Genomic DNA, 15,005 nt, shown 5'->3' on the forward strand with positions numbered 1-15,005 from the left:
CAATAAAGAGTAGTTAAATGAGAGAGTATTAATGAGGAAGGGGTGGTCAACTGTAACTAAAGCAGAAGTGTCAAATAGTATGAAGGCTGAGAAACATTTATTGGATTTAACAGCTAAGAGACTATGTGTAACCATGAAGAATAGTCTCAATTAAGTGAGGTCAGAAGTCAATTGTAGGAGTTGAAATGTTTGTATGTGTGTGTGTGTATGAGAGAGAGAGAGAGAGAGAGAGAGAGAGAGAGAGAGAGAGAGAGAGAGAGAGAGAGAGAGAGAGAAAGCCTAGTTAAGAATTAGGGTTTGGCAAGGAATGAATGGTGATAAAAACAAAGAGGCAAAGGAAGGATATAATAGTGTATAATTGAACTGTGTGTAGCTTATTGTATTTTCTTGAAAGTACATTCAGTTGACGGGAATAGTGGTTTCCAAAGTGGGATATATTTATACTAAAGGCTATGCAAAATAATTCATTGGGGTTCAGAAGGAAATATAAGAACTTTTATTTTGTCTAAAAAGATAAGACATAAATTAAGTTTTATTAATATTTAATGCAAAGATTGAAATTAGTATTCTACAAATAAGTTCACATGTCAGATGGTTAGATGTCACATATAATTTGCAAATTATCCTGAAAGAAGAGGGGGAATTCCACAAAACATTGATGTATACGAAGACAAATCCAAGACAAATGTCAAAAAGGCTAGTATCAGCAAATTAAAAGTATCCCATTGTCTCCAAGGATAGAGAAAGGCTGGCTGACAGTCCTTTCCATATTCCCAAGCATAAAGGTATATATATATATATATATATATATATATATAATTTATATGTACCTTATTTATCTTCTCTCTCATTCAAAAATAATTTTGAAAAAAGGAAATATTTATTTAGATATCTAAATATTTAACTGGTCATTCCTATATGCCAGTCTATCTGTCAGCTAGTTTTAAACAAGTGATTATACAAACAGTTGGACATCAGCAGAGCACAAGTTCACCTGGACAAAGAATTTAGCTCACTCTGCAACTAATCAAGAGCCCCTTCCCATTCTATACCCGTTTCCTGAGCAATGTATTTTAGAGCTAGACCGTCAAATTGCCTTATCACAAAGTCTTAAACCAAAGGTTATCAAAACTATTGAAGTTTATTCAATTATAATTTTGTTAAAAATATTTAGTGTGAAAAAAGTTATTTATATCCTTAATAAAATAAATATTATTTACTTCTGTTTTTCCGATCCTTTTTATTTCAATTTTGTGCATGCATGATGTGTATAGCATATTAGTATAGCAGTACCTGTATATAATTTATGAACATATATGGGGTTCATGCTAAATACTTTTTTAAACTGATAACTGTGAATGATAAATTAAAAAAAGGCTTGGAGAAAAAGTTTCAGATTTTAACCAAGTCCATACCTCTTGAGGAACACAGAGCAGATAAAGCAAAAATTTACTATAACTTAAATTAATAATTACCTCCATCCAATTTAGGACTTCCCCGAAGATGAAATTGTACCAAATGCTCTCTAGTAATATGTTTTCTTTTGTATGGGTTGCTAGGAAATTGGGAGGAAGTTTAGTATAAATTTAGTTTAGTCTAACAATGTATACCATTCAATACAATAAGCTAAAAATAAATGTTACCTGAATGTCAAAGATCACATTTCACAACTATTGATAAGAAAAGAGTACTTAACTTAAAAAGGGGTAGAAATGATCCTAAAAGAAAAAAAAAGAATATTTGGGTCACACAAAATCTGAAAAAAACTTACAGGAAAAAGATCATTTCAGTTAGGATAAAAAGAAAAACTTTTCTTAGAAAAAATTGTTTAAAATATCTCTGATAAGGGTCTAGTAGCCAAGATATTAGAGAATTAATACAAATATATCAAGAACCATTGTCAAAAGATATAGTTTTCAAAAGAATAACTGTAAACTATTAACTTTCTTATTAAAAATTGCTCTAAATCACTCTTGTTAAGAGAAATGGAAATTAAAACAATTCTAATTTTCATCTCATACTTTGAGAATTGACAAAAGTAAACATTGAAGTTAGAAGGACCGTGGGAAAGATAACCTAATTAATTCTCTATTGATGGAGCTATGAAATGCCTCAATCATTCTGGAAAGTAATTTTTAAAAAGGAAAAGACTAAAATGTCCTCCATTGGAGGCAGCATAAAGAGGAAAGAACATTGACTTTAAAAGCAGAGAATTTGGGTTCATCTCTGATGTTTTACTAAATGTATAACCTTGAGCAAATCACCTAACCTTCCTGGGCCTCTGTTCCAACATCTGTAAAATAAAGTTATTGAATTAGATAGCCTTAGAGGTCCCTTCCAGCTTAAGCACTATGTCCATATCCAGAAAGTCTACTCCAAGAACATCAAAAATAAAGAGAGATCCCATATGTACCAAAATATTCATAGCAGCACTTTGTCTATGTAGCAAAATATTGATAGGAAAAGAAATAGATACCCAGCATTGAGAAATAAGTAAACAAAATATATGTAAATGAAATAAAATATTAATGTCATAAGAAATAAATAAGATCTAAAAAATTCAAAGGAAGGTAAATTAACTGTGGAGTAAAATTAGCTGAATCAGGAAAACAGTATAACAGGATAACAATATAAATAGAAAGAATGAAAAACATGTACCTGAATACTGTGTAATTATAATGAGTAAGCTTGGCCCTAGTGAAGAAATGTAGAAATATAAGTTCTTTGAAGGGGTGAAGCATTATAGGTTCGAACTCTGCATATATTGTCAAACTCAATTGATGTACTGCTTGGTTTTGCGGAATTGCTTTTTTACCTACTTATATGCCTAAATTGTTACAAGAGATACCTTGTTAAGTTGGAAGGATGCTACATATTTAGAAATGAAGGTGATGTAAAAAATCACAAATATGTATATATATATATATATATATATATATATATATATATATATATATATATATATATGTTTAGAGAGGTTGCTCCCAAAGCCAATGAAAACCATACCTCTTTGTGATCTGTATTCACTTAAGAATATCTAACCTAATTTCAATATATGCCATTTCATGTATCCATTGGTAGCTCACCCTTTCACATTTGAACCTGGCAGATCACATTTGAAATTCTGGATCAAAAGGATACAATGTAGGTGATGTTTCTCCAAAAATATGGTAGCAAAGGAATGAAGAATGCATATGCAGTGAAGATCATATACACGTAGGCTGCCCAAGCGATGAACTGGAAGGGGTGGAGAGGCAGAGACCAGCCATTTACCCGAGAAACACGGGGTGGGGAGATTGTTTTAGTCTGTTTTACAAGATCCTCAGGCCATACCCGTCTAAACTTCCATTTACAGAAGGTCCTCTGCAAGAAAGGAAAGGACAAATTTATTTCGTGGTATTTTAAAGCAAATTAATAGCATAACTGACCTCAGATACTAGCTTGGGCAAGTTTTTTGCCTCAGTTTTCTCAACTGCAACTTAAGGAACACCTACTTCCCAGGATTGTTTTGAAGATTATATAAGATAGTATTTGTATAATGCTTAGTAGAATGCCAGCAAAGTCACAGCAGCCACTATTGTTGAGGTTCTTATATAAAAGGAGATGGGAAAAGAAACAGAAATGAATCATTTCAGTTCTAGCTTAATTTCATCTTTAACACAATATCCTGGAGTTTATTAATTAGTGATAATTATTTTACCTCAGCCCCACAACATCTTTCTTTACTCTTATACATGTGCCACTAAAACATATGGACACAGAAAACATTTAGCTTACTTTCTCATTTCCCCCACCACAGATAACAGTAATATTGTTACTCCAGAATCTACCTATTCACCTCATTCCCAGTCATGGCCCCTAGTATATTCCCTGCCTTCACTGAATAATGAAATGAATAAAATTCATCTAGAAAGGCAGACTGAATGCACAAATTCCACCATGTAATAATAATTAAGATGTTGCAACCTCCATCATCAAGACAATTGACAGGAATCATTATTCACAGGATTTGTCTATAACTCCATTCCACTCAACTACCCATTACCTACTACAGCAGTGTATTATAGTGGAAAGGACATGGTTTCAAATCTGATCTTCACTCTGAACTTTAGCTTCCCTCGGTCTAAGTTTCCTTACTTTTAAAGTGAGTAGGGATGGAAAAGGTTGGATTAGATTACTTCTGAAATCCTTTCTAATTCAAGATCTATGATACTATAATCCTATTCCACACGAAAAATGAATTTCACCTCCATTTTTTTCCTATATTCACTTCCTTCATAGGTGTTCTGGTAGTTGATGCAGTGCACTACCTGGAGGAGGCATTCTAATCCTCCCTATAAGTCATCTTCTACATATTATTGTCTGGGGAAAATTTTTTTTCTTTTGTTTTTTTGCAAGGCAAGAGGTTAAATGATTTGTCCAAGGTCACATGCTAAGTATTAAGTGACTGAGTCTGAATTTGGACTCAAATCCTCCTGAATCCAGGGCCAGTGCTCTATCCACATCACCACCTGGTTGCCCCTGGGGGAAGTCTTTCAGAAAAGGAATGCTATCTGGGTAGCCCATGGAAAAGACTATAACCTACCCCATTTAATAAAGTTGCTGTCAGCACTACTTTCTCTAGCCTTGGTATTGATTGAGAATCCTATCCATAAACACCTAAAGTCTAAAGTTTATTGGATATTCTAGCAACACTGCTCCCCCAAACTAAAACTCAGGATTCAGTCTGTACTATCTCAAGATGATCCTATAATCATAAACCTTTCTGAACTGGAAAACTAACCTTGCAAATAGTATATCCACACTTCAGACCAAGCAAGAAGGAAAAGGCAGATACTTCTACTCTGGTTACCTTCTCAGGATTATAAAATATATAAAGATACCTCAAGGCAAGGAAGTTTCCTGGATAATCCAGAAAATAAACCTATGCTACTTCTAAGGCCTGGTTGATCAACTATATCTCAATCTTGCACTGCTGGAATACCTCAGCTAAAACATACCTCTGTATGCTTATAATGGAACTTAATACAGTTGCTGCTAGTTCCATTGCTTTCTCTAGCCTCGGAAAGATGCTAATCCTAGGAGCCTACCCATAGGCTAGAGTTTGTGGAAGAAGTCCATGAACTCATCACAAAACTAAAGCTCCAAGACTAAGAACAAAGTCCAAAAGGAACAGATGGTTTAAGATACTTAGCATAGCAGTGAAATATTAAGCAGAAAAGGAAGGATAGTGTGGCCATGGGTAACCTATCCAAGTACAATGAAATATTTGAGATTAAATTTGCCAAATTACCAGACCTTGCAGTGGTGATTCCTAAGATTCTTCTCCATGTTTTTCTTTCAACAGTTTGATTAGTTTTCGAGAAACTTGATTTTTCAACTCCAACAATTATTTTTCCTCAGGGATCCCCCCCCAAATACCTTTGATTTTTTGCTAATTATTCTACACAGGTCGGGAGCTCAAACTATCTTATTTATCTGTACTGAGACCCTATTTATGATTGCCTTTAATGTGATTATTGGCTTTGATTTTAGCTTTGGTTTTCAATATACATTTTACAGACTAGACATATCTATTTATTCATCTGATCCTTGATCAGTTGAGCCTTACTAACCTCTGAGAAACCATGTCTATCACTGCAGCTGGCTTCATGGATGATGAGCATTTTATTCTCAATAAGAAAAAATATTAGAAATAATCTGAATGGAGTAGAAAAACAACAGCCAAGTTCTCTCAAATTCCTCTCCAAATAACTAAAAACAATGCTTCACATAGAATTCTGGAGTGGCAGAACCAACCAAAGGTTGGGTAAAGCATTCACTGGCCCAAGACAACTTGGGAAGTTGACCTTGAAAGGGCTATTTCTCTGGGGGGTGTCAGGCCCCAGAAAACAGTTCAGGCCATACCTGAGGACAGCTGCATTGGCTACAGAAACAACTTCAGGAAGGTTCAGTGGGGGAGGGGGCTGTGGGAGCTTCAGAATCTGGTTGAAAGGTGATCACAGGGGACCATTTCCTGGATCTATGTCCAGGATCCTGTTGCATTGCCCATAAAGTTCTGGGTTGTAGTCCCAGGACCCAAAGAAAAATGGCACTTGTAGCTTCAGGGAAGCAACAACCCAGGTTGGGTTCTAGGGCAGAAAGGAGTGCTTGTAATTGCACACAGGGGAGTAGATATCTCAGGGTCAATGTCAAGATGGAGGGGAGCTCTGGTGATAGCGACTACAGGGGAGGGATGCACCTGGTCACAGTTCAGAGCCAAGTGGAGTACTTGTGCTAGTAGATACAAGGGAACAAGGCCCCTTCTTGGATAAAGCCCAAAGTACAGACCAGATCATACTAACTTGGAAGTACTGAAAACCTACAGCCCACAGTGCTAATAGAAGCAAGAAAGGTCTAAAGTTTGAGACAGTACCCCCTCTACTCTGGAGACAGAACCTAACTTTAACACAAAATTAAAAGTCAAGAAATAGGTTGGATAAATGAGCAAACAACAAAAAGAACCTGACCACAATCAGTCACTATGGTGGCAAGGAAAATCAAGCTACGATTCCAGAAGATGATGACGTCAGAGCAGTTATAATCAAAGCCTCAAAAAAAAATATGAATTAGATACAAACCTAACAAGAATTCCTAGGAGAGTGGAAAAGGGATTTAAAAAAAAATCAGAGAGTAGAAGAACATTTGGGGGTGGGGGGGAATGAGACTAATGCAAGAAAATTATGAAAAGTGAGTCAATAGCTTGGTAAAAAGAGGTACAAATATCACTGAAGAAGACATCTTAAAAACAGAATTGACTCAAATGGCAAAAAAGAGACAAAAATGCAATGAAGAAAAGAACTTAAGAAATGAAATTGGATGGTGCAGTTAGGTGGCACAGTTGATAGAGCACTGGCCTTGGAGTCAGGAGGCCCCGAGTTCAAATTTGACCTCAGACACTTAATAATTACCCATTGCCTTGAAAAAAAAACCAAAAAATGGAAAACAAATGAAATTAGATACTTAATATTTATCTAACTGTGTGATATTGGGGAAGTCACTTAACCCCACGACCTTGCAAAAAAAAGAAGGAAAATTAGTCAAAAGGAAAAAGAGATACAAAAGCTCACTGAATAAAACATTATAAATTATAAATTAGAATGGGCCAATGGAGACTCCAGGAGACATCAAGAAAAAATAAAACACAGCCAAAAGAATACAAAAAAATAGAAGTATAAAATATCTCAAAGAGAAAAGGTAACCTAGAAAATAGATTGAGGGAAAAAACAAATCTAAGAATTATTGGATGACCTGAAAGTTGTGATTTAAAAACTATATCAAGGAAAAATGTCTAATATACTAGAACCAGAAAGTAAAATAGAAATTGAAAGAATCCTGAAAAAGATGCCCAAATGAAAGTTTTCAAAAATATTACATCCAAATTCTAGAACTCCCTGGTCAAGGATAAAACATTGCTAACAGCCAGGAAAAAAATGATTGAAATATCATGGAGCCATAGATAGGATCATACAAGACTTAACTTCCACATTAAGAGAGTGGGAAGCTTTGGAATCTGAAATGATATTCCAGAAGACAAAGGAGCTATAATAGCTATTCAGGAAAAATTGAATATAATTCTCTAGAGGATAAAATAGATATTTAATGAACCAGAGGACTGTTACAGATTTCTAATGAAAAAAATAGAGTGAAATAGGAAATCTGACTTTCAACTATAAAACAAAAGAGAAGCATAAAAAGATAACTATGAAAGAGAAATCACATGGAAATTAATAAGATTCAAATATTTATATTCCTATATTGGAAGGTGATAATTGTAACCCCTAAGAATTTTTAACATCAGGGCAGTTAGAAGAACTATTACATAAACTAAGTGGGGTGATTAAAAAATACTAAAGTGTGATAAAGAGGGACGAATTGAGGGGAGGACAGAGAAGAAGAACAGAAATGATTTAACAGAAAAGAGGATTGAAAGAAAGAGTTTTTACAGTGAATGGGAAGATGGATAGTGGTGGTAGGCAATGGTTAAACCTTACTATTGAATTGGCTCAGAGAGAATAATTTGCACACTCAAGGTGTTTAGGCCAATTTTCCTAGAGAATTTGTTGCAAAAATTTTAAATAACATTCTAGCAAGAATAATATAGCAATATATCAGAAAGATCATACACTATGACAAGGTTAATTTATATGAAGAATGTAGGGTTAGTTCAATATTAGGAAAACTATCGGCATAATTGACTATATCAATAACAAAACCAACAGAAATCATATGATTATCTCAAAAGATGAAGAAATAACTTTCGACAAAATACAATACTCATTCCTTTTAAAAACACCAGAAAGCATAGGCATTAATAGAGATTTCCTTAAAATGATAAGTAGTAAAACCATTAGCAAGTATTATTTGTAATGGGGGGTAAATTAGAAGCCTTATCAATAAATTCAGGGATGAAGCAAGGAAGCTCATTATTACCATTATTATTCAAGATTACTCTAGAAATGCCAACTATAGCAAAAAAAAAAAAGAAGAAATTAAGTTAGACTAAAGAGCAGGGAAGCAAAATTATCACACTTTGCAAAAAATATCAAGTTATAATTAGGTAATCTAGATAATTAACTAAAAAAACTAGTTGAAATAATTAAGAACTTCAAGTTGCCAGATGTAAAATAAATTCACATAAATCATTAGCATTTCTAATTACCAACAAAATTCAGCAGATAAAAATAGAAAGAGAAATTCCATTTAAAAATAACTGCAGACAATATAAAATACTTGGGAGTCTACCTGCCAAGACAAACCCAGGAAACTATATGAACACAATTATAAAACACTATTCACACAAATAAAGTCAAATCTAAACAAATGGAGCCTATATGAATAGGCTAAGTCAATATAATAAACATGATAATTCTACTTAAGCTAATTTACTTGTTCAGGGTCATACCAATCAAATTACCAAAAAATCACTTTATAGAGCTAGAGAAAATAATAAAATTAATCTGGAAAAACAAAAGGTCAAGAATATTGAGGAAATTAATGAAAAAAAAATAAAGTAAGGTGGTCTGGCCATACTAGATCTCAAACTGTATTATAAAGGTATAATTGTCAAAATAATCTGGTACTGGCTAAGAAATAGAGTGGTGGATCAGTAGAATAAATTAAGTACACAAGACACAATAATAAATGATCATAGTAATATAAACCCAAAGACCCAAGATTTGGACAAAAACTATTTGTCAAAAACAGCTGGGAAAAATTTTTAAATGGTATGGCAGAAACTAGGTATAAGTCAACACATTACATTGTATTCCAAGATAAAGTCAAAATGTAGACAAAAGCAGATACTGTAATCAAATTAGGGCAGCAAGGAATATTTTACTTTATGGAAAATGGACAAATTAATGCCAAACAAGAAATAGAAAATTTTATGAAACGTTAAATGGATAATTTTGTAAACAAAATAAATATAACCAAGACTGGCAGGAAAGTGGGAAACTAGGAAAAAAGTAAATCTGATGAAGGCCTAATTCTCAAATACATTAAACTGAGTCAAATCCATAAAAACAAGTAATTCCCCAACTGATAAATGGTCAATTGATATGAACAGGCAATTTTCAGAAGATGTCAAAGATAACTATAGTCATATAAAAATGCTTTAAAGCTCTTATTGATTAGCAAAATGAAAATTAACTAAGGTACCTCCTCATATCTTTCAGATTGGCTATTATGAAAGAAAAGGGAAATGACAAAAGTTGATGGGGATGTAGGAAAATTGGTATACTAAGGCACTGTTGGTGGAGTTGTGAACTTATCCAATAATTCTGAAAAACAATTTGGAACTATATCCAAAGTGTTATACAACAGTGTACATATGATCCAAGGTCTATATCCAAAAAAGAAAGAGGACCTATATATTTCTAAAAAAAATCTATAGCAGCTCTTTTTGTGGTGACAAAGAATTGAAAATTGATGGGATGCCCATCAATTGGGGATTGGCTGAACTAGTTGTAGTATACAATTATGATGGAATACTATTGTGCCATAAGAAATGATGATTCAGACTCTTTCAGGAAAACATGGGAAGAGTTGCATGAACTAAAGAAAAGTGAAATTAGCAGAAAAAAAGAGAAAATTGTAAACAGTAATAGCAATATTGAATAATGATCAACTGTGGATGATAGCTTTTCTCAGCCCCATGAAAAATGCCATCCACCTTCAGCAAAAAAAATTGATGGAGTCTGAATGCAAATTGGAGCATACTATTATATTTAATTTTTTGTTTTACAACATGGTTTATATGGAAAAATGTTGCATGGGGGCAGCTAGGTGGCACAAGGGATAAAGCACTGGACCTGGAGTCAGGAGTACCTGAGTTCAAATCAGACCTCAGACACTTAATAATTACCTAGCTGTGTGGCCTTGGGCAAGCCACTTTAACCCCATTTGCCTTGCAAAAAAACTAAAAAAAAAAAGAAAAAAATGTTGCATGATTGCACATTTCTAATCAATATTAAATTACTTGCCTTCTCAAGGAGGGGTGAAAGGAAGGAGAGAATTTGAAACTCAAATTTTTAAAAACTAATGTCAAAATGTTTTGTTTTCATGTAATTAAGAAAAAATAAAATAAAAATTAAACATTTTTTAAAAGAAAGAAAAAATTTAAAGCCATGACTATGCTACCAGCTACTAGTCACACTCAAGAATATTATTGAGCAAGACAAGTTTATACCAGGTTGAGGAGAGCTTTTCATATTATAACAGGTCTTATTAGATAAGGAGTATGAACCTTGTTTGAAAAACAATTGACCCCCAGTAAAGATTTTAGAGGAGGGGAGTGACTCAACCAGAGTTGTGTATTAGGAATAATAATTTTGAAATATCATGTAGAGCATGTAGTATAGATTAGAAAGAGGAGAGACTGCAATAGTCCAGCTGAAAGGAAATGAAGTCATGGAGGTGATTTCAGTAGGAAAGAAAAGAAAAATCGATCTGCTAGATATTAGAATTGGAAGAACTTTGTAAATGACTTGGGTTTTTCTTTTAAGTTTATAAAGGAGTAAGGAAGGAGAGAGAAAAGTTGAAAAGGATTCCAAAATCTTGAGCCTGAATGATTGGGAGAATAAATTGTGGAATCAAGAGAATCATGAGTTAGTCTGGAGAAAACATGTTGAGCTTGTTTTCAACACATTGAATTTGCCCTTTGGATGAAGATAAATAGAAATATGAGACTGGAACAGAAGAGAGATGAGGCAGGATGCTTACATTTGAGTCAATTACAAAAAAGTATTATTGAAACTATGCAAACCAATGGAACTTTCCTTCCTTGATTTTGGGGATGCCATATTCTTTTGCTTCTTCTTATATTTTTTCTGTAATCTACTTCTCTATTCTATGCTGGTTTTTCCCAGCTGCTCCTTCATCTGTATCAATTTCAAGGCTTCAATCAGCATTTTCCTTAAATTATAAACTTTTGGTACCATTTCTCTTCCATTATATGCATCACTCAGCATCTAATATAAATATTCAATCAGTAAATGATCATTTTTTTAGGTGTTTGAAAGGCAAATGCGGTTAAGTGGCTTACCCAAGGCCACACAGCTAGGTAATTATTAAGTGTCTGAGACCGGATTTGAACCCAGGTACTCCTGATTCCAGGGCTTGTACTTTATCCACTGCACCATCTAGCCGCCCCCAGTAAATGATCTTGATTGAGGAATGACATCTGCATTTCAGGGATCATAGGGATCATATTTAGAGAGTTATAAGAACCTTATAATAAATCATTAGATTCAATCTCATTACAGAGGGGAAAATTGCAATTTAGAGAAATTAAGAAGCTTGCCTTCAGTCACACAGGCAGTAAGCATTAGTCATGAGGTTTGATTAGGTTTCTCTGATTTCAGCACCTTTTCCAGTGGTATACACTGAGATATATTACTGATTTGATGTGCAATAGATTATTTCTTAACTATCTAGTCTAAAATATTTTTTTCATTTAGAAGTCATCCATAATAAATAGCTTGTTAACACAATAAAAACCCTGCATCCTAGGATGAGTATTTAACATAAAATCCATAATAAATTAAGGGTATTTTAAGATAATTCTTGCATTTACTGTTCTGAAAATCATTCTTCATATAACCTTGGAAAATTTACTGCTATTTTCTGTGAATTGTGGTTTTAGAATTTCTGGAGATTAAAGCAATACCTGAAGAAACTAAAAACAGGGAAGATGGACTCTAGTTCAAATCCAATTAACATATTACAGGGTCAACAGTGAGAAGAATTGCTCAAAACAGTCTAGGAGCTGAATTTTTAAGAACGACCAAGGAAAAAGCTGAATGCCACTTTGCCTTGTTTTCTCTGCTCCTCCCCCTAAGCATTGTATAAATACAGGCAACTGAATTTGCAGGTAATTGTTGTTAGAACAAATAAGAAACAAGGCTATTGTGGCTACAAAACAGGTTTCCTCTTCCAGAGAGAGATCTGGACTTGACTCTCTCTTTCCAACATTAGTTTTCCTGTCCCGCATCTCATGTCTCAATTGTCCCATATGCTATCCTTTGTCTTCCTACCCTTGATCACAACAGTTTATTGTTATAATGGTTAAATCAAAGAACAGATGACAGCACAGAAGGGTTTTTTTTAATAATGGAATCTGGGCTGTATTTTTCTTCTATCCATTATAGTTTTTTTTTTTGTTTTTTTAGGTTTTTGTAAGGCAAATGGGGTTAAGTGGCTTGCCCAAGGCCACACAGCTAGGTAATTATTAGGTGTCTGAGACTGGATTTGAACCCAGGTACTCCTGACTCCAGGGTCGGTGCTTTATCCACTGTACCATCTAGCTGCCCTATCCATTATAGTTTTAAAGAGATAATTCCTATACATGTAATATTGCCATTGAGTTCCAGAGAACAGAAACATTTTATTGTCATAATTAACTTGTGTTGCTGATTTTCAGAGAGATTTAATTTCCTAAAATTGATCACAGAACAAATTTACTTAAAGAAAATCAAATGAATGATCCTGAGAACTTACCTTGTCTCTCCAGAATCCTTACAAATATCAAAACAGCTATTTACCATGCCTTCAGAAGTATTGAGAGCACAATGGTTTTTAGTTGACTTTCTAATTTAGGGTCTCAAAATAAATCAGAAATTCACATAAAAACAAAAACAAAAGACTTTTACTTTAAGAATGAGGTAACTTCTTTTTAATAGTTCTAGTTCAAGTCCTTGAAATAAACAGTTTTCAGTTACAGAATCTCAGAAATAGCAGAATTTTAATCATCCATGATAGCCCCTGTCTGTTCTCTAGTGAAGAGAAAAATGAAGTCAAAGAGAATGATGTGTCCTTTCTGGGTTCAGGCCTTTTCCAGAGACCAATGGTCAAAGACAGTCAAAATGTAGAAGTCAGAAGCTTTATCTAAAAATCAAATGTCAGAAAAGTATATACGTAACTTAGGAACTAAAAATAAACCAGCAAGTCCGAAAAGTCCATATTCTTTTCCTTAACTGGCTTGTGTTATTTTCACAACTGCTTCTTGCTCATTGTTGGAATGGGTGCTTTGAGGAAGGCTATCAAACATTGTCCCTACACTCAAGTATTACAAAACCTTAATGCTTATCTAGTCCAATGTTTGGCTAAACAAGATGCAATCCTATAAATTTTTTCCACTTATAACATATGAGGTTCAATTCAACAAAGACTTATTTAATGCCTATGTAGGCAAGTCAGATAATGAAATAGGACTGGTTCTTAAAGCATTTACATTCAAAGGCAGAGAAATAGCAAATAACAAATACATAAAAATCTGAAGAGGGTAAGAGCACTGTATTTGAAATAAAAGCAAAATATTAAGGAGAAAAATTCATCCTTCACAGGTAAAAGCAAATTATTAAACAAGATATACTCAGCCTATTAAGGCCTAATTCCATTCATTTGAGTGACCTTAAGAAACATTGGTATTTTTAGGTCAAAATTACAGTCCAGGATGTTTTTGGCAAGAGATCTCATAAATGATGATGAGAACAACAGACCTAAAAAATGATACTTGTAACAATGTAAATGTGAAAAGGAAAACATACATACATATACACACACATACTCTTCAGAAAAATATAGTGAAAGATTTCAAGCTGATTTATTATTTTTCCCTGGTTTTAATAATAGAAGTGGTCTGCAATATAGTCATTTTTAATGATAAACAAGTTAGGTATAGTGGATAGAACAGTTTTGGAGTCAGGAAGACAGAAGTTCAGGTTTCATGTTAGATAAATACTGAGAGAGAGAGAGAGAGTAACCCTAGGCAAGTCACAACCTCGGAATATCCCCTAGGCAACTAAGGCTGTAATGTGTAGCTCAGTCACAAATTCACTGGGCTAGGAGTTCAATGTATTGGATCATAGATCTGAATTCCTACTCCCAAAAAGTGACTTTAATTTTCCTTAAACTGATTTTCTTTTGAGGATGTATCAGAAAAATGCATTGCCTTTTATACAACCAAAGAATCTGTATCTCCTTAGCATGCCTAGGCTAATGGTTCAATGGTCACTAGTATTGGGAGTTCAAAGGCAGGTGGTGGTTCATTGTGTAGAGGTGTGGAGTCAGAAAGACCCGATTCCCAATTGAACCTCAAACACTTACTATCTGTGCAACCCTGAGCAAGTCACATAATCTGTCTGTCTCAGTTTCCTCACAGCAACTTATAGGGTTGCTGTGAATGGTCTTAAGACAGGAACAGGGAGCATATCCAATGTGCAGAGCAAAAATGATCTGCAGTACTATTGTCCTATCAAACAGCTTGAGGGGGGGTTTCAGAAAAATCGTGGGAAGACCTGTATGAACTGATCCAAAGTGAAATGAGCAGAACCAGATAAAGAAACAACAATATTATGATGATGATCAACTCTGTAAGATTTAGCTGCTCTGATCACTACAATCAGTATAATACAATCTGATCAATCCAGGATAATTTTAAAGGATTCCTGATGAAAAAATACTAT

At 34.0% G+C, this 15,005-nt stretch overlaps 1 protein-coding gene across 4 annotated transcripts in view; it reads right to left on the reverse strand.

Annotated features, from left to right (window-relative positions):
• LOC141497520 (palmitoyltransferase ZDHHC11-like) overlaps positions 1–15,005 on the reverse strand; it is a 201,959-nt gene that overhangs the window by 108,003 nt on the left and 78,951 nt on the right. For all 4 annotated transcript variants that reach the window (XM_074200189.1, XM_074200187.1, XM_074200188.1 and 1 more), the window contains one exon: positions 3,142–3,363. In XM_074200189.1, coding sequence (XP_074056290.1) covers positions 3,142–3,363 — 222 coding nt within the window. The remainder of the gene's footprint in view (positions 1–3,141; positions 3,364–15,005) is intronic.

This window comes from Macrotis lagotis, chromosome X, assembly GCF_037893015.1.
Source record: "Macrotis lagotis isolate mMagLag1 chromosome X, bilby.v1.9.chrom.fasta, whole genome shotgun sequence".
In the NCBI taxonomy this organism is placed as follows: domain Eukaryota; kingdom Metazoa; phylum Chordata; class Mammalia; order Peramelemorphia; family Peramelidae; genus Macrotis; species Macrotis lagotis.